This window comes from Metopolophium dirhodum, chromosome 3, assembly GCF_019925205.1.
Source record: "Metopolophium dirhodum isolate CAU chromosome 3, ASM1992520v1, whole genome shotgun sequence".
NCBI classification, from domain to species: domain Eukaryota; kingdom Metazoa; phylum Arthropoda; class Insecta; order Hemiptera; family Aphididae; genus Metopolophium; species Metopolophium dirhodum.
In genome coordinates, this window is record NC_083562.1 from 15,197,816 (window position 1) to 15,220,363 (window position 22,548).

Sequence of the window (22,548 nt, forward strand, 5' to 3'; positions counted from 1 at the left end):
CAACCAAACAGTGATTATTTATTGCAGTTTTAAACAAACAATAACAGCATCCGGCGGCCTCTTTACCGAAATCGTTTCCAATTAAAATTTCAAATTATCACTTAAGTAATTTTTATGCTTAAACAAGTAGGCCTCTATGTACTCTCTTATTGTTTACACTACAAATAATAGTTCTATAAATATATGAATGGGCACTATTAAACATTATTATACACTATACTGCTATACTATTATATAGCTAGGTACCTATACTATGTAGTTTATTTATGTTTCTCGTGTAATTATTACTGCTAAGAGAAATAATATTGTTTGTCTTTATTAATAACGTATGCACACGACTTAAACATATTTTAATTGTATTAGCTGGTAGTTTGGTATAAGGTATCTTAAATCTTACAAGAGTTTCCAACATTTATGTACACGTGCATAAAGCAAATATAGTTCTATAAATATTTAAATTTACATAAATTATATCGTACGAATATGGTAGATTCTGTCGTGTAATATTCTGCACTTTTGTTGGAAACCATATTATCGTTAGGTAATACAATATAATAAAGCGTTTAGCAGATAACAGAGTATCACACGATTAATTGAACAACGCCTTCAAAGATAAAAACAAATATAATATTGAAAATTATCTTATTTTTATATGAAAAAAATAATTATATTATATTTCAAATATATAATGGCAATATTATTTTAGTTGTCAAAAAGTTATCTGTCAAAATATGTACCTTTGTATAAAATAAATGCAAAATATATGATCATATACTTGTTAGTTATTATATAATAGTGCCCATAACATTTTTTGACATTTTGTACATTGATATTTTACCTAGGTAGTTACGTAAAAATTCATATTTATCATGAATTTTGTTATTTGTATTTGATATTATTATTACAACTCGTTATTGTTATACACTGTTATTTTAATTACAAACGATTTTTTTCAGTAGCTATATATATTATAAGTAATTTATAATAGGTAAAAATATATGTACAAATAAATACACACACAAACTCAATTCTTTATTTGGCCGTTAATCAATGCTGAACGTTCATTTAAATAATATTAAACGGTGCCTATTTATTAATACAGTAATACGACTAATACGTATAATAGGATCAAATTAATTTTAATTCACCTGCAGAATCTGTAATACCATACACGTTGATGACCATTATATACACAAACAGCAGTTTATAATTATAATAACTAAAATTTACCATAATAGGTGACTTCGATGCACAGAAAAATCAAAAAATCTGGGTGTATCCGTTTTTGATATAATATTTATTATAATATAATTTAGGTATTGTTTTTATAATGAACATCGCGGTCATTGGGTATTTTGTGATGTAGCTATTGGAACTTTCGCTAAAGACTAACGTATGTATGAGGGGGCCGATTAATTAAAAGTTCACATAAATGAATAAATTATTAAGTCGGATATCAACCGTGGAGTGTAGAAAACAAAAAAAGACAAATTGGAGTGAAAATTGGTAAAACAATAATGCGTATAGTGGGCCGATTTGCCCCGTCGCTACAATTGTGTTATTCGTTTTAATTAAAAATACACAGAATATAATTGCTTTCACGACCTAAAAAAAAATAGAAATAAATAAATAAAAAAACGCATTGGTTGTTGCTGCAGCACGCTCGTCGCACAGCACTCTGTGTCAATACTATGCGAAGCCTCGGCACGTGCTTTCCCGATTGTTTCATCTATTAAACCGACTTTGGAATTATATCGAATCCCTTTTGTTTCGTGCAATACAGCGTATATTGTTTATTGTTTATACTTATCTTTAATAATTTTTTTATTTTCGTTTTTACATGTATAGATGTAACGTACAATATTATGCGTGTAGTTAAAAAAAGAAAAAACCAAAACCAAAATTTTTAGTAGGTACCTGCGAATCTTTTTTGTTGTATACCCACACTACATATCTGTATACAATAAATTATTATTATGTAGGTATATTGTGGACTCGAAAAAAACGTAATTATAAAATTAGGTTATCGTTTCTGCAATCTGTGTAAACTTCCGACGTTGTATATTCAACTATATAATATATCTACAGACTTATCGCTATACACTTTAGATGTATCACGGTTTTCGGTATAGTTGTTTAGTTCGTTGGAATTTAATTTAAATTTTTAAAATGATTTAATTAAATTACTTTTAAGCGGTGGTGACCCATATTTCCTAGATGTATGTCCACATACAAACAAATTATTCACAAATTGAGATTTCCTCTTATCCAGCAATGAGTTGTGGTGAACTTTATTATTGCGTGCACATATTATTATTATAATTATTATAAAAAGGGAACTAAGAAAAAATGTTGGTCGCTAATTAAAATGAAAGTTACCTTTTACGATTTCAACAGCACATGGTACATGAAATATTTAAATTTTACCCAAATGGTATAATGTTTGCACAAACAAATACTTTTATAGTTTTATCTACCTATTATTCTCTGTTACGTGTTATGTATAGTATAATATTATAGTGGTATTATATTATAAGCCAAATGCTTGAATGAGTTGTGCATAATAATATTATGTACGATAAGTTAAAATTCTATTATATTCGCAACATAATCGAAATACATATTTACTTAATTCTTATCTCGCTACAAATAAATATAAGGGTTAATTCTCTGTCTCTTGCTCTCTTTAAATGAAACGAAAAGTATATAAAATAATCTGTAGTGACAGGGTTCACGTTTTCAAAGTTTTATGATGAAAATTAAATTAATGTTTATTGTTTAAAATTCTGAGTGTATGAGCGATGAAGATTGGTTTTTCAATGACGTGTATTTTTTTTATGTATAGAACCAATGTTTAGTGTTGAAAGAGTGTTTTAAAAGTCTAATGTTCTAACTTAGTTTATTACATTAAAAATCGTCAATAAAATGTTTTTATTACTCACACTTATAAACTATAAAAATCATCATTTTCGAAAAAAAAAATGATTTGAACTTTTATGTATGAATTAATTAACTAAATTGCTCAATAAAAGAATATTATATTTAGTTTTAGTTACTGAAATATAAATAATATTGTAAAATCGGAAAATTCAATTCAGATGGACGTTTAACGTCTATGTTTATCATTGCTCCTAAATATAACATAATAATTTACACTACAAGATCTATGTAATATTATATATTATTTTAGTTATTAATTATTCATTTTGAATGTCTTAACTATTAAATGATTTAAAGTCAATAAAAAACTTCAATTACATCAAATAATTATTGAAAAAAAACATTTAATTTTAAAACCAAAATTGTCTTATAAAATACTTAATACATTTTAAGTTTTGCCCAACTCTTCTTATGCTATTGTTGTAATTTCTGTTTATAATCATGTATTTTTTTAAAGTTTCACTAAAAAAAAAAACAACAACAACAATAAATATTATTAAAAAGAACACAACACAAATAAAAGCGGTTTCATTGTGTATGACATTGTTACCTGTAAAAAGTTAAGTATAATCAACCGTATTGTTGTAAATGGTTTTATTCTCATTATTCTGCTATTATGTAAATTACATTATGTTTTTTTTGTACAAATCGGCTTAATTTGCATTATTTGTCCAATGTATAAAAAACATTGTCTATTATTGAAATCGTATAGATTGTAATATACCAACAATAGTATCATTATCAACCCTGCTAAATGATAAAATATTATGTAATATGTTAGCCTGCGAATGAATATTTTTTTAAATAATGCATAGGTTTTACATAATATTTATGTATAGGTTGATAACCTCGTATATATAGTATATTATTATTTATTTATGTATGTAAATGTAAGTGTGTACAATCTGAATTCATCGCATTAGTACATGACAATGTTTTAGTATTGAATCGTTAAAAATATATACATATATATATCATATTACATCGGATTTGTGAAAACCTCGATGGGTAGTCCGTTTTAGGAGATTAAATGATATTAATTGTTCGTAAGAGATTATTATTAGATTACATGCATAGTTCACTGTATCCGTAGCAATCGAATAATGTCATTAGGTATTAACCCGCCTCCACAATACTCCCATCAAACGTACAAATAGAAAATTTGAATAATATGAATAAAGGAATACACTACATACACGGTATACACGTAATATTATACGTCATGTGACTGAAGTTACAAAGTACGAACGCACTGTATATTGTGTGTGATGTTTGTAATTTCACAGCAGTATAATGTATAGGCACAGTACAATAATTAAACACATGCATATTATTTTGAGGAGGGTTTTTAAACATTATATTAACTAATACTACATGTAATAAAACATAATATTATATTATAAACAAATTCAATTACGTGAAGAATTTGAACATCCAACTCCCCTGTATACACATGCTCGACAAGTAGGGTACACTCGTACGAAACAATGTAAATAACACTATGTAGATTGTAGGGTTAACGATGGCGATATATATAAATATACGCATTATATGTATAAAGTATATATTATACATATGCGTGGCCGAGTGAAGTAATAGAACGTCCCGCGTGCGAAAACAATGATAATATGTACGTAAAATAATATTATTATTCAAATACAATACTGACAATTTGTGTACAGGATGGGCCGTTGTGATGTATCCTTTTCACTGGGTCAGCGGTAACGAGGAAAGTATACTACAGCCCATCCCGTAAATAATATATTGTACATATTATTATTACTAAACATATTTGCGTACGTGTATTACAGAAATTCGTAGGAGGGTTCTCTGTTTGTGTAATATTATATATACAAATTAGAATCTAATATCAACTGTGTTCGCCGTCCGATCCAATTGAAATTCACCCTTTAATTGTTTGTGTAAATGTATTTATTTTTATGTAAATGAGAGTATTTTGGAGCAATTGGTTGTTATGGTGAAGGATGGTAGGAGGGTATTTGGGTGGAGCCGACGATGGTGAGGAGTTTAAATTATGTAGTTTTGAAGTGCACGCAGGTAAATAATAATTGATATTAAGTTTGCGACAGGGCTGAGGTCGATTTGTGAGAGGGTGCACAAGCTACTTTTGTGCGAGGAAATGGTTGTGCGTGTGTGTGTGTGTGTGTGTGTGTGTGTGCGCGTGTGTGTGTGCGTGCATGTGTGCAGCTGAATATATAATATTATTCGGTGTACCTGTGACTTGCTAGGCAGAGAAAAGTGCGGCCAAAGGGTTATGCACAGGAGGTGGTCCTTTTATATAGGTGTATGTACGTTACTGTTTGATACTTGATTGTTATTCTGGTATCAAAGTTTGTGTCAACTTCCAACTTGGATATTATGTTTATATTATGTAAGAGTGCATAATAATAACGAATCGAGTGACGGAAACAAACAATTTAAATCAAACACTTTTCGTTTCAAATGAGAATATTATTATAACAACTATTACATTTATCTCATGTACCTACTACCTACCTACTTTTGGTATAATAGTATAACGCCGATGAAAGGTTGTAGTTCTATGAATTCCACTCACAACTTTTTTCTTACGGACCAACAATTTGGTTTATTCTTATTCTTCAAACATTATCAAGAATAATTTCAACATGTCTCATGTTATATAAATTCAACCGTTTCACATTAACACTATATTGCTGCCATTTGTAATGAATAATGATCATTCAATTGTTTAAATATTTAATATTAATCTAAATTATAAGTTTGGAAACATTTACATTTTAGGTAATCGTGTGTCTTGGATTGTAAAAAGTAGATTCAAGTCTTCATCAGATTTCTAAAATTCATATTATTTATTTAAAAAATTATGATACAGTTCGCCACTACTCATCGCCCGGCACATCTATAAGATATTTTTTTTAATGTTTCCATCTCGACTCCAACTGACGAAAACAAAAAAAATTTAAGGAAAGTATAAACTTGAATATCTTATCTTTAAAGTTGGATACAGGTCGTTTATTTGCAATTTACAGGTGCTGAGGTATATCAATTCGTTATCAGATGAAGATTTTTGAATCACTCTGTATAATATATTATATTACACTCACGTATTTAAATAGTTTAATTTAATTTAAGTCAACTTTGTACGACAGTATACTATAGATTTCCATTATAGTTATAAATACCACTATTTTACGTACCATTAACTTACACACGTGTAATCTTCACTACATAAACTGTACAAAAATTGAACCTACGGACTGAATTTAAAAAATATGTGTCAATATTTGAAAAGGATAAAACCAGATGAATATATCAGATTTCGTCTATGACTAGATATCAACATAACGTCATAGTCTCCGATTTCCATAAATGTTATACATTTAAATAAAACCGTTGGTTTATTGTCAACAGGATAAATATAATATATAAGATAGATAGGTTTAAGTAATACAAAACCGTACTCAGAGTCAACATTTTTAAGTAAATATATCTATATATATATCATTCGATTTATTTTGGAATAGATAGAGGTATAAAGTTATCAAATTTTATCGGTACCTAGGTAAAGGCTTATAACATATCGAATGGCTGCAACTAAACATATTATATAGTATATAATTTATACTGTATAGGTACTATATATACCTACTACCCCATACCCGTATTGTAGTTATGTAGGTTTGAATCCGTCTCATATAATGCGTGCCGTCGACCTAGCCTAATGATCGGTGACGGAACGGGTGGGCCGCTCAGAAGCTGCCTTTGCTTTTGGAGTGCACTTTTGCCGAACTACTCACCCGCACCTGCCGACTGTAAAAGACGGCCACTTAATTAAGTCACGCCGATTAATCCCGTCGAAAAGCTTATCACAAACATCCTACTCCTCCCACCCACCACCCCATTTTATTTTTATTCTCACCCTCGCTGCGAAACCCGTCGTAAAATATATCGGCCCGTACTGCAACACGAAATTATATATATATATATATACATACAGGTATATTATATGCACGCGATAGTTTCCCAAAAGTTTTATGCCACTTATATATATATATTATTTGCATTGTATATGTAAGACCTGCACCGTGTTCCTCGCCATCACGTTGCGCATTATCGTAGGCATATTATGTGTACTTACGGACGAGGCTCACTGCCGTGCTTTGCACGTGAAATTCAGTATTAACGATTTGTATAATACTGTATATATAATATGGATATAATATATATATATATATATATATGCATAATAATATTATGCTGCAATACACAGAGCGTTTGTAATATAATTTCACGTCACAAAATATTATACGCGGTTGCAGTATAATTCGCTATGCTCATAACCTGCACGATTTCTGTTATGCGCTATTAACATCTCCCTGTACACGTGGTTAAGTGTAGCTGGAAGCGGTGATTCCACTGAAAAATGCAGTACTTTACGAGCAAACAAATAAAAATGTGTTTCATCGCCAAAACATATGGAATTCTTTGGGTTACTTTTTGCATTGTTTTATGATATTATATTTTCTAAAATGTATATGGTACATTTTTGTAACTCTTTTAAGGTTATCACTTATCATCTTAAAATAACAATGCTATTAGGATAAAATTCAATTTATCGTACACCTAAATGACGAGTATAACACACGTGTGGTTTTTGTATAGGAATGTGCTACGTACAAATTAGCTAATGTCGGTAGCAGGTACTCACGATGGCCAATCACCTAATATTATATTATAACTAGCTAATCCCGTGCACTTCGTTACTCGTTAAATGTACAAACTGTATATGACTCAAACTTCGTTCAATGCATTATTTAATATTCGGTGTATGATGTTCTAGATTTATCTTAACTTTTCTGTTGCCCGGAATAAAAATTCTGATTCGCAGCAGTATATTATCAAGTAGGCAATCTACCTGCGGTAGATCGCAAACCCCGTGCGTTTGTACATAAGTGTATGATTTAACTCTAAAGTATCAAAGTTATACCAAGTTTGTCGTTTTTACTTAATTCCGTGGATTAATATAATCAATTAATACAAAATCCTAACCTAACCTAACCGTACTAAAATCCGATGAATAAAAAAAACAAAATTTAATCATTTTTAAATTATTAACCTATGTTCTTCTCAGAGGTCTAATCTAAACGCAAACATTCATTCTTATATAATATATATATTGACAAAAAATAATAATACAAATCAACAAACATTCCCGATTAACTAATAGCAACCAATATATAATACAGTATTATTATTTTTTTCTGGACAACCCTTATTACTTAGGGGTATGAAAAATAAATAGTAGCTGATTCTCAGACCTACTGAATATGCATATAAAATTTCATAAAAATCGGTCAAGCCGTTTCAGAGGAGTATGGTAACTAACATTGTGACACGAAAATTTTATATATTAGATATAATAATAGGTAATAATATTATGTATTATGATTTATGTAAAATGTCGTCATGATACTGATGAATATAATATACATATAAAAACTGTCGTACACACGTTTCAATATAACACTTTAATTATAATTGTGCAAGGTATAACTTTTAAGTCGCGATTTTTTTGCACGCATACACAAATGGAAATTGAATGCAGAACAATCATAGTATTTATAATGTACATATATATTCCCATATTGCTATGGCCTATTAGCCTATGTTGTTATGTATATAAATATAATACTATAAGATGCGTATGTATAGTATGTATATATTACGTAATACCTACGTATATAAAATATACTTCAATACTAGCGATGCCCAAGTGTTGTAAAATGTCTTCGTGATACTAATAACTATTAACTAATAAGTCAAGTGTTTGAAATTCGTGTATCATAAAGTTAAATCTTATAAAATATAGACTGATTAAAATCGTTTATAATAAAAGTATTTTATAAAAGCGTTTCTAACCTATAGCGTCACAATCGTAGCTAAATAATTAATACAACGGTATAACGAAAACATAATAATCATCATACTAATAGGTATCAAAAAGTAGGTTAGCGCATTTCGGTGGTGGATGTTTGTCCATCGTCCCTTCGAGCCTCGGACAGGATAGTGTAATTTTACTGTATTCGATTTGAATGCAATGATTGCATTCGATAAAAACGATTCTGAGCGGACGAGGGAATCTTTTTTTAATTTTATTCGTTTCTATGGTGATAAACAAAGCGTTTTAAGAATAGCTTAAGAACGATTTATATAAATAGGTAATTTATATAATTATAATTATAATTTATAATTAGGAAATATCATAAAAATGAAAAAAATATAAAATAAAAGAAAAAGCTCATAAGTCGCTCAAATGTTTTGAAAATTTTACCATGTCTAGGTATGGATAATATAAGTAAAAAACCCAAATTTCAAGTTTTTACGAATGTTTTTAACCAAATTACAACAAAAAAAACTCTCAAAAATAGCTAACATTTTCCGAACTTTAAACCTTAAGGAACAAAATTCAAAATACAACAAAAAATATCTCTTGTCATTTTTCATTTGAAGCAATATTTCTGGTAGAAAACGTCGTACGTAATTATTTAATATTATAAAATCGTGAAATCGTACGTTTTTTTTCTCCTTTAACCGCTTTTATTTCGAGTAGCGTTTCGAAAATCGAAAAATGACCTCTTTAAAGTACCAGCTCAAGAACATAGCCTTTCAGAAAATATGGTATACTTGATACTTTTGAGCAAGTTTAGAGGGAGAAAAGGTGTTATAGAATAAAAAAAAAATAAACATCATTGTAAAAGCATTATACATTCCTCGCTCCGCTCAGAATCTAAAATATGTTTATTGCAAAAATTTTATAAAATTAAAAAATACTCTATTATAATAAAGTAGGAATATAAATGTATTTTTAGTTTGTTGTACATATAAACATATTGTACAATATGTTGTATACAATATTGGGAAAATGGTAAAATATGGTAATTATAATAATAATAATTTAAAGTTTTAGATTTGAAACAGTATAGTTATTAAAAACTGTTTTATAATTATATTATTATCGGGTTAATTATCTAATATTTTATAAATATTTATAACCGAATGATCCAGATTCGTGTTCATTTTTGTAAATGTTTTGTGGTTGATCACAGTTATTAAATAATTACATTTTCAGTGGAATTAATAAGTCTGTAAAATAATATTAGCTTTATAATGAGTGATGACTAGTATTTTTAAACACTAATATTGAAAGTTAATATCAAATGTTTTTAATTTTTATTATGTTTTAGTTTGATAACTTATGCATTGATATTCATTTTTGTATAAATTGTAATTTTAAAAACTGAACATTTCTAACTAATAGGTACCTATAATAATGCAAATTATATAATTTTAAAAAACCTACACGCAGAATTACACATCAGTTGATTTTCTTAGTGAATCTATATTATTATAGTTTTTTGATTAACAAATTTAACAATAATAAACAACTATAATTATAAAACATTTTAAACACCATTTGCTTTTTTAATATAGTTACTACGGTAGGTACCTAACTAAAAAATAATAAGTTTTGTTCAAAACATTTCTTATACAACACTATAGTTGTAACCCTTTGAGTGCCTGCCAAACTATTTTTTCATTTTTATATTTATATTTTATTATTTTATTATTTTTATGGATTACCTACCTACATAGTATAGTAACTAAAAAAAAAATGTTTGGACCATATTGTCTAAAGTTATTAGCCATCTAGAACAATGCTGTAATAAAAATGTAATTAACGATTGCAACTATGCGATAATTAGCAGTTTGAATAATAATAATTATTTATGTACCTACGTCTCAAATAAACAAAATTTAAACATAACGACTACGTAATACGACGGTGTGATTGTGATATGGTAAATCGATAAAAAAAAAAATAATATTTTGGTAGACCATGGAAAAATGAAAATATTAATTCACTTATAACTTCTTTGGTATTATTCCATGTATGCGTCTATGGCCCTGGAAGAACACTTATGGCACTCTATGGCACTCATTATCATATGTCAAACTCTTCTTAGTTCATGGTTAAAGAACATTTATTTTATATAATTAATATATTATGTCTAATGTATATTGTGTAAAATAAAAAATATTTTCAAGTAAATGCATGCACCTCTGTTTGTGCCCATATCCATATAGTATCGCTGCGGGCAGCAGGCCTGGAAAACAATATTATTGGTAATATTATTTTATAGTATTTTACGAAATATATTTAGTCACATTCACATAATATATTATTATTATTATATTATATAATAAACATTGTTATTAGAACGGTTAATTAATTTATATTCACTCAAATGTTTACCGACTTTAACTTAATGTATTCAGTTATGCAACCTACGGACGATCGTTATAGAATAATATTAGGTTTTTGCATAATATAATATAAAACACTACTTAATAATATTTAACCCAACTCTAGTTTATCATTATAGTTTCGTCCTAGTTATTAAGGGTTTACATCGATATTTGATATAGGTACTTCATTGTATCAATTTGTTTACGGGTAATGAAGTAAAACATTGTGAAATTTACATGAAGGGTTTTAGGTTAAAATTAGTGAAGGTAATTAGTTAGTTTCTTACGTTGAAAGAAGAGAATTTAATTTATGATCTAATGTCAGAATAGTCAGTTTTTGTTTTTTCAATATATTATCTATAGAGCAATATGAGAATTCACAATTGATTCTTTAAAAATTAATTAACTTTGTTCAATAATTTGGTGTGATGAGTGAATATACTTAAGTTATAAAATATTGATTTGTTTTGAGCTGTTTACAGACATATTCAGTTTCCAATTTTTTTATGTTTTTTTTATATAGATGTCAATAAAACTGTATTTGTTGGGTAAAAAAGCTTTAAAATGTAATACAAGGCTCTTAATATATTCCATTAATACCATCCATTTTACAGTGACCCACTTGTAACCTACTAAACAGCAGATTGACAACCACTTACCCACCTTTTTTTCTCTTAATTTGTAACGATACCTTTTTTAATTGTTTTTATTTATTATATGACAGTATAGTATGTATTCATACTAAGAAGCAGAATATTTTACTTAAATTTCGATCCATAAAAATTGAATTTTTAATGATTAGTTAATTAATGTTAATTAGTGAAAATTACAGTGACTACTGAGTCTGACAATCACTCTCATATTCTATAATTATATACGAGTGAATGATGTATTTTATAATATTTAACATAAGCAAAATTGTTGTTTTACCTAACGCATATCCGTTGCCCATTGGCGATTGTAATATTATTAAATTACGATATTTGCAAGTGAATTTTCTGTTCAATCATCTATAATATTCTATAATATCAGATTAAACTATTATAGACAGGTCTTATAATATATAATATTAATTGTTGGAAAATAACTTTGTACATAATATATACGAACTACTAAGTTTATTGTAGCGTTTATATACAATATATGTATGCACGTATGTATATATGTATTTATGTAGGTTACGTTGTATGCTTTTTATATATATATATATATATGTACGTATAATGTACCTATATAAATATACAATATACGCATATATATATGAATATTGTATATATTATTATGTAGTTACCATATTGTTTGGTGGTGCTGTGTGGTGTGTACACTATATAGGAACATTACGTTTAATGAGAAAACTTGGTTTCTGTCGTTGAGTGATAATTTGAATGTACCTACTCTATGTGGCCGCCGCAAACCGTATCCGAAATGATGAAAAGTGCGAGCCCGTGAAATTATGTTTTATACTTGAAAATTGAATATCGTCGAGACATATAGTGGGGAATTAATTATTATTCTACAGGGACCTTCTCGTAATTTCAATGGGTATAGAGATGAGGGAAGTTGTGTACATTTCAATAACAATAGCCGTGTTCTACAATTAGCACTCAATATTTCATCTACAATGTTTCACACGTGAAAACTTCGATTAATTTCAGTCCATATTGTATAATATACAAAGTATGATACGCACCAAATGTTAGACGTTGTACATTTTTATAAATAAAAAACCTCGAAATTACAATAATATTATTAATTTGTATAGGTACGCAAATTATTACGCTCATAATGTTTAATGTACTTAGAGTGTTATGTTATAATTTCTTTGTGAAATATTAAATTAATTTATGTGCAAGACTGAAGGAAAGAGTATATTGGCCATATAGTGACTTATTAATACACCATATTATAATATAATTTTATAATTTATTAATGGTAAATGGCTTTAAAAAAATTCGTTGTGGCTTGTGTGTAACAATATGTGAATGAAAATATTAGGTTAGAAGCGTTTGGAATTAAAATATTAAGAAACACATAATTATATTATATACCTATGTGGCTACGTTATTTTTTAAGACACCGATTTTTTCCACAGCCTTAGTTAAACAAACGGCTCGCCAACAGGTCGTTGTAAGATGCTGTGGTTACCGAATCCAAAATTAAAATAATTTGTAATGTTTGTTTTATTTTATGTACCAACACACGTAAATAATTAATATTTTACGGTTTGTTCACAGGTTTTGCAAGCAAACAGGGACACGAATACAATAGTAGACCGATCCTTGGTGCCAGCAATCATAGCATCGAAAATCCGTTTAGTGCCTTACAGCGGACAACCGCGGATGGTTTGCCTTCGAGCTGAAATCATCGGTTGTTATCATTACGGTAAGGACAAACTGAATAATAATATATAACACTAATACCCTATTTTAAGGATGGGTTAGTTTTCTAAAAGGATCGTTGATATATTTTGTTGTTAACATGGTTCCATTAAATTATTTAAAATCGATTCAGCCATAAGACCAGGTATAATAATTAATATATACATCGTGCACAATAATTCTAAATGTCAAGAGATCAATTAATCATATTATGATAATATTATAATATAAAAATAAAGTATAATCACACATTCATACGAATAGTAAAACTTATACTTCGTGGTTCGTGAAAATGTTAAAGCCCCGGACAAAATATAATGCACAATGCATTATATGATATTAAACGTACACGTATACTTTATGTGCGTGTTTATAGCGTATGTTCTGAATGATAATATTATACACACGGCCGTGCAAATATATGCGGCTGTACACACGTGAAACTTCCGTCAAAAACTGTGAGTCTGTGCATATTATATTTCAGCGTTTTTAAAATTTCATATTTATATTTGACTTTTTGAAACCGTTACAAGACCGCAATTCAAGCTTACACGAGTTTATATAGCTCTAGAGATTGTTTACCTACTTATATAGATGTAATATATACTTAGCTTGGAAGGTACGTAATTTACAGCTCGCCACTGAAAATGTGTGTACTTACATCGTTATATGTGATGAGAGTACACGCTAATTTGCGACCAACCAGTAAAAACCTCTTGTATAATTTCTAGTATAATAATCTACTTTTTTTTTTAAATTGAATTAATTATCAGTTTCAATATCCTAAATATATTTACAATAAATACAAATAAAGAAATATCTTATTTAATATAAAATTTCTTATAACTTTGTCTACCTTTATCAAAATAAAAATATCTACCGAAAAGTCAAATTAAATTTTTATGAGCGTTTAAATGTGTACAACATTGTATATTCACTCGATTTCTCATATTGTAATAATTTTCTTATTTTGTTGTAATTCAAAAACGAATAACTGTAGTAACTTTAAATTTACACCATATGTTTATTTTATCAATTCTTATACTTGATAAAATTTTCAAAATATTTTGAGTCGTTTTGAGCTATTGACAAACATTTTCTTTTTTCAATTTTTTGTTTTTTTTTCTATAAATGTCAATAAAATTATATTTGTTAGGTCAAAAAGCGTTAGGTCAAGTATTAAAAATACATAGATACAATTTTTTTTATAAGCACTTGAATTTCAAATTTTGACAAAATATTTCAAATTTAAAAATGTATGAAATGTTCAAATTTTATAGTTAAGGATTGAAAATTTAAAACAAGGTTCCACGTAAGTAGGTTATACAAACATTTTTTGTAGAGTTATTTAAGGTTCAAATTTGCACGAATTTAGATATGTAAACCAAGAAAAATTATTTTAGTTTTGTCTTATATTCTAAAAATATTATTCGTAGATACTCGAAAAACTTCTAAAATATATTATTATATACACAAATATGATAATAAACAAATAATAGTAATTCAACTTAACCGGCTACCGTATTATAGTATTAACACCATCCATTGCAGTGACGCACTTGTAACCAGGTCCTACTGTACAACAGAGCAACTTCCACTTACCCGCTTTTATATGTTCAAATACCTAAATTTACAGTAAAATTCACTTGAATAGTTGAATAAAAGCAATAGCCCAAAATCTATTTATAAGATTAGTATTATAGATATAGAAGCCAAAAATACCAACAAATACCTTAGCTATAAATATATCATAAATCTTTCTTTATTAAACAAAAAATTAAAATGTAACAGATGATTATATTTTAATAAGTTTTTAGTGTTTTTACACTATATGTCGTTGATTTTTGACGACATAAATAAATGCAATATGTTTATTTATTATTATGTACTACAACTATTATCATAATAAAATGTATTTTATTATATTGTATATTATTATATATTTATTTATAACTTAAAAGATTAAAGTTTTAATAATTTTGAAAAAGTCAAAAATGTTTTTTTTGATCAAAACAAAAAAAAAACATCGTTATTATTATTAGGATAACATTGTTATATTATCTAATAATAATCGAGTAAAAAGTAGAAATTGTTCAGTTTACAGGATATAAAAAGTGTGTATAACTATCATTTAACATGAACTTTTACATAGCTGTTGCATGGCTTGTTATAGGGTTTAAAACATTTAAAACTATTTTATTCAACACTTTATTCGTTTGTCTTCAAAAGTAAATAACTTGAACGTTTTATTTACAAGCTTGTTCAACTATTTAGAAAGGATTTGAATACAATTTGAAACTTTTGACTAGTAAGTAGTAACTCATTGATAGAGTGATCATCGATAGGGACCACGAGATGACACATCATTTGTAAATCTGCTTAACCTTAAATCCTATTTAATCTCTTTTTCGGACAAATTTAATTTCATTCGATATAATATTTTGATGCTTATAAATTCCATATTATACTGCTGCAGCAGTCCAATGTAGCCATTATAGTCTCACCGAAAGTTTTTATGTTGAACTTAATGAAAATAAAATCAAAGAAGTTTGTGTATTTGACTGTTAAGAATTTTAATTTTGAAACAATGACGGAAATCCAATTCTATGTAATTGAATAATGAGACGCACTTTAATACATTCAAGTCAGGCTTTTCGTAGAGAGCTAAATATTTTATAAGCATTCAGATTTAAATTTCACTGTCTTGACAGGGTTTTGTATTTTAGGAATTTATACTATTTAGTAACTCTAAACATAATGAACACCTTAAGGACGACGAGAATAAACTACACTGCAGTTAACGACGTAGTAGAATATACAATTTTATTTTCGACAAAATATTAGGTACTCACTATGAGTAATTTGTTATTTAATTCTATGTTGACCTAGTTATACGTGGTGGAGTATAATACGATATAAAAAAAAAATGTTTGGGATATCAACTTCTCGTTAGGTTTCATAATGTATGATAATAATAGAAAAATAAAATGACATATGTTTTACAAAATATGATAAGCAAACTACATGTATATGAATAACAAATAATAATAATAATAATAGAAGAAACACATGGTTACATATCGTAACAAGACAATTTACTCGATAAATTAACATAACGTTCATTTTTATTTCATTATTCCACAGAAGGTGTAATCAGCTATTCGGTAATACAGGGTGATGTAAAAGACACGGGTTACGACGGCCGCGAGGAAGGTGGTATATTGCTCGGCGGTATAGGACAACTCTGCGACGGTCGATACGGAATCGATGAACCGTTCGTGAAAAGTAAGTCGGTGAAAATAACAATATACATGTAATGTGTATAATATATTATGTATGTATTTTGTACTCTATTTATTCGTTATCAATAATCGGTTCCAATGATGTTTTTTGCGTTCTTTTTTTCCCCACCATTTAACAAAATCGTTTTCCACAGAATACAACGAATGGGTCGGATGGAAAAACGACACTATGGGCTATGGGTCATCAGTAGAAATGACTTTCGAGTTTGACATCGTCAGGAACTTCACCGCCTTGTACATGCACTCAAACAACGACTTTCGTCAAGGCGTTCAAGTAAGTTTATTTTCACTTAAAGCTGTTCACGTTGACGAGCAAAATGTAAAGTAGAAATCGATTTAAATAGTATTTTTTATGTGTGTTTTGTACAAATTATATTATTATACGTACCTATATAATGCGTTTTTAATGTTAAACATTTAAAATCACATTCAACCAGTATTTTAAAATCTTCTAATTGGAACACGCTAGTTATGAGTGATATAAGTTACTATTCACAGGTTAGGTTTTTTGTGTACCTATGAATTTATTAGTTTTGTAATTTAACATAAATATATAATCGTGCAACAAAATTATTAGAAATAGAAATCATATATTTTTTTTTAAACAATAAGTATATTGTAATATCTAACTTGTATTATTAGTCTGTAAATATTGAATATCATTTTAATCCATTCAACTTACACAGATACGTGTACGTACGGTGTACGGTGTACATTTATTTTACCTTCACATAAAAATAGACCCATCGATGGTTATTGGTTTGAAATTTCAATTATTGAACAGAAAATTTTATTTCGTTTAGAAGTTAACGACGTCGTTTACGGTACATCATTTTTTGAAATTTGAAATCAAAAATGTCAATCTCACTTTCATGACTTCTGACAATTAATATGAGTTATATTGGTTTTTAAAGTGTATAAGTTTGTAAAAGTTTTATTTTCAATACATCGCAATTTACCTTTTAAAAATAATATCACATAATACAACGAACTATTTCTCGTACATGATTTTTTTTATGACATCGGGTACAGATAGACAATCAAATTGAAAAAATAAATATGATATTGATTTTGGCTTCCAAAAAAATATGGTCTGTTCAAAGTTATGTAATTATGGGAAGATGGTAGCGATATATTCGCTCATATTGAACCTTTGTTTTCGAAAGAGAAATAATAAAAATGGACAATTAATTTAAGATGCTGTAATGTGTCTAATATTTAACTTTATTAAGCTAAATTTAAAATGTTTTGAATTTTTAATATTTTTATTTTTAATTAATAAAGTAAAATATTTTTGACCCTATCACAAAAACAAAAAAAACAATTAAAATCTTTATTCCTTCCGTTCAGACACTAATTAGTGTGTTGTCTATTTAGAGATACATTTATGTGTGGGGGTATAGAAAAATATGAAATCCATTTTCCTTCTATTCGCCTGCACTATTCATTTTTTACAAGTTTTCGAAAAACTGTCTTCTCCCCGTACTCGTTATGTGTAGGTAGTTTAGGTAAAAGACATTGTTATCGCTTAATCAGTTGTATCAACAGTACAATATTGCAAACATCATTTTCAGTTCTATAAGGGCCAATTATATTTACACGTTGCCCATTATTATTGTATGTTATGCGTACAGGAATAAAGATGATGATATATTTCATTAAATAACTCAAGGTCAAGGATTACAAAAATAATGCATTTCAGAACAAATGGATTAAGAGTGTCACATGACGATTGTTATTTAAAAACAGTTAGGTATTATTACTAAAACTCAAAAACTGAAATTTGTAAACATACATGTTAGTAATTGTATGAAAATTAGATAATAATATAATTAAGAATGCTAACAATCTGAGATATTATTATTAACTGTTAATTGGTCATTCATTTAAGCAAATATTGAATTACTACAGTAACGTTTAATTTCCAATTAGTAGACATGTGAATATAATATACCTTTATGTTTAACAAAATTGAATTACCTTTTATTTTATTTCCAACGTTTTAATATTATTGAACTGTAATTGGAAATGTAATATTTGATTTCCAATCAGTAGAAATACGAATACAATGTTGTCTTAACAACGTTAAGATTATATTTCCAAAATTATAAATTATAATATATTATAATAATTGAGCAGTCATTAATAATTTAATATTTGAATTTCGAAGACAATCAATATATAATGTGTACGCAATATTGTTTATAGGACATTGAATAAACTACATATTGAACCCATAATTTATTATAATCCAACATTAAATAATCAGTATGAAGACAAAATTAGTAAAACATTTAAATATTCAATTTGAAATTGAATTAATGATACAAATAAATACAATGTCCATTGAAACTTAGATTGGAAATTTAAATTTAACACAGGACATCCAATTTCCATTTAATAATGACAATTTACGAACTAGTACAGAATGCAAGGCTATACGTATGTCCGTGAAATAAATTATGATGTTCTAAGAAATCCAAACAGGGTATTTGAGCAGAAACCAAGCATTTAAATTCTTCTTGATTTAATGAGCTTTGTGAAATACAATGCGGGTATTTTTTACTATACATTTAAAAAAAGTTGCATTATCATTTATCATAGCATCCACTACAGTAACTTTTGCTCGTAGTTAAGTGCTTATGTATATTTAGTAATTTAGATATTATAACAATTTAAAATTATTGTGGATTGAACGTGGTTAGCATAATAGTTGAATTAACATTTATTGACAATTACTTTACGTCCCCGTTGTTTTTAATCTAAATGTCAGTTTAGACTACAGTTTTAGATTATATTTTTTTAACCTACAGAAATAGATTTTGTTAAATACGGATGGGCTGGAATATCCACAATTATGCAGTTTCAATTTCTTAGTAGATATTCCTTAGACTAATTGAAAGTATTTTAGTTCCATAACTAAATAAAACAATACTCTCTAAGTCCAAATGAAAAAAACAAAAGGTAAATCATGCTACGCTCTGATCTAAAATTTCAGTGTTTAGGAATTTCAAAGTTTATTATTTAATTTAAAAATAAATATTATGAACCATTTTTATTGAAACATTAAAATTAAAATAAAACGATTATACAATATTTATTTAATTTTTTGTTAACATTATCTTATATATTACATATCAAAACTTTATATCATCTGAAAGTATTTGGAATAAATTAATACACAATTATTAAAAATTGGTTGTCTCTTAAAAATGAAGTAATTACTTGTTGACAATATCAGTTATATAATCCACGATCCTATGTACGGAAAGTTCCACCACATACCTAATACCTATATACAATATATATCCATATATAACGAAATGATTGTCCTTTGTTGTTGTCATTGTACGTTTACCACCCAACATTGCCATTATAGACTTATAGTGATATTATTGTTTCCACAATGAAGTAAATAATAATATATTATGTTTGATGCATTATTATTGACGTATTTCTACTTTCGTTCACATAGTTTTTAAATTTAAATGATATACGTGTATATCACAGAAATACGCATTCTAATGGTATTTTTATTGTTTCTCCGTTTTATAACTCCACGATTACCTACCTATTGAATTTGGTATTTACATTTTAAATGTTTTATATGTGTTTCTACATTACCTGGTAATAATTTCAATTTGTAGTAACGTCTTCTTGCAGTCTCTCGCCGAAATAGTGCGAGAATAATAGAGCCCGACCAATGTACAATTTAATTTGATGCCAAAGGTTTCTTTTAATATTTTATTGCACAGGTTTTTTTTTTAATATTGATGGAAAGTGAATAAAAAGTGGTGTCGAGTTTATTTATATGTGGATAAGCCTATATGTACATATACATATGAATATTGTAATGTTTTGGACATGTGTTTATTATTATTTATTTTGTTTGTTATGGGTGAAAAGTTACTAGTTAGTAACAGAGGTTTATAAAATCTGCTCCCAGGTGGCATAATCGTTAATACCATCGTCACTGCCATCCACATAGTTTCTATATACGGTAGTTTGATTGTAGTTTAAGTACCTGCAGTTGACCTGCTGTTATATAGTATATCGTATAGGTATACTAGTGACCAGTCTATAACCGCGTCTTGAAGGCGATTGAAGTTGAGATTCCGAAAAGATAGCCGATTGCCTCGGGCAGTGGCGCGCATAAAGGGACAGACAGACGGTCGCCGCGTTTAATGTAAACTTCGACCCCCCCCCCCCCCCCTCGTACACAGTTTGTAAATGGATTCTATTCTATTTCGTGTCAAGCATATTATTGAAATTGACGACATCGAATAAGAAACAAGACGGCCGAATAATACGTGCACTGTTTTAAATGCATGTGAACGTGTGTGAGTCGAAGACCTAATATGTATGCAAAGTTTCAGTTTTGTATACACGTACAGTGTATACAAGTACAACACGTTATTCAAATCTGTATATGAAAAGTTTGTTTATTTCAGAGGTATTTCTTGAAAAGTTTGGGAAAATTAGAATTATTTTTTACCCACATACAAGTCCATATTATGTATATATTTTACATTATATTTTCACGTTGTTGTATACACCGTACAAATAGTGACACATCACTTACAAACAGTAATAATAATATACTTACTATGGGAACGCGATGGCGTTGTTTTTTTGTTTGGTTTTTGGAACATACAAACGACGAATGTCAATATTTTAAGTTTCATGACGAGTTTCAAATACCCAGGCACGCATGAATATATAATAGTTAAAAGCTAATACGTTCATCTGATCCACTGCTACGCAAAAAACAGTAACTTTGCCAACTTTAGTTGAAATCATAATACACCCGTTTATAAAATATTATAATAGGTATTCACATATGTATACCAATTACCAATAATATTATGTAATATAATATATTTTATACATTTAATAATGTATCCCGTATAATATTATGTAATTCGTTTGTAATTTTTGTTCAGGTTTTTTCGCATGCCAAAGCTTATTTTAGCGTGGGCGGTGAACATTTCTTTCCGGAACCCGTGTCGTACACATACCCGGCGGACACCATCATGCCCGAAGCCAGAAACGTCACAGTCAAACTTCACCATCGGACCGGCAGGTTCCTTAAACTACAACTGTTTTTCGCCAATAAATGGATGATGATCAGCGAGATATCATTCGAATCAGGTAAGCGATGTCCTTGTTGTACACTACCTATATACATAGTATTGCGGTCTATTATAATTTATAATACCTATATATAATAGATCTACAACAGTTATACCGATCATAACCTGCATTTTGAGGAAAGTAGAATAATAATATGTCAAATGCTCAGCGTAGAATGAAGATGTTTTAGACTATTCCTGTTTTCTCTCTTTCTAAATTTCCCTTAACAGCAGTTCAAATAATTGTTCAGTCTCTTAACTATGGGTTTTTTGTTTAGAAAACTAATGCACAATGCGACACCTATTTTCATCTATACCTACAACGCTGTACCTAATGTAAATTATAATACTACAACCGTACTTGCGCACGCATAATAATTAAGCCAAGAACTTTATCTCCTTCAGCTCGTCCTCGCTTGCACTATACCTACGTATATGCTATTATCATAATATAATAATAATATGAATGTATAGAACTTTGACCGC

General features: G+C 28.1%; 1 protein-coding gene across 2 annotated transcripts in view; it reads left to right on the forward strand.

Moving 5' to 3' along the window:
* LOC132942049 (discoidin domain-containing receptor 2-like) overlaps positions 1–22,548 on the forward strand; it is a 278,081-nt gene that overhangs the window by 171,418 nt on the left and 84,115 nt on the right. The window contains exons 1-5 of one of the 2 annotated variants that reach the window (XM_061010340.1): positions 10,758–11,127; positions 13,485–13,632; positions 16,773–16,913; positions 17,065–17,204; positions 21,874–22,081. In XM_061010340.1, coding sequence (XP_060866323.1) covers positions 13,590–13,632; positions 16,773–16,913; positions 17,065–17,204; positions 21,874–22,081 — 532 coding nt within the window. In that variant the 5' untranslated portion in view covers positions 10,758–11,127; positions 13,485–13,589. Of the gene's footprint in view, positions 1–10,757; positions 11,128–13,484; positions 13,633–16,772; positions 16,914–17,064; positions 17,205–21,873; positions 22,082–22,548 lie in introns of those variants that run through there. The other variant, XM_061010339.1, reaches the window with a different exon arrangement.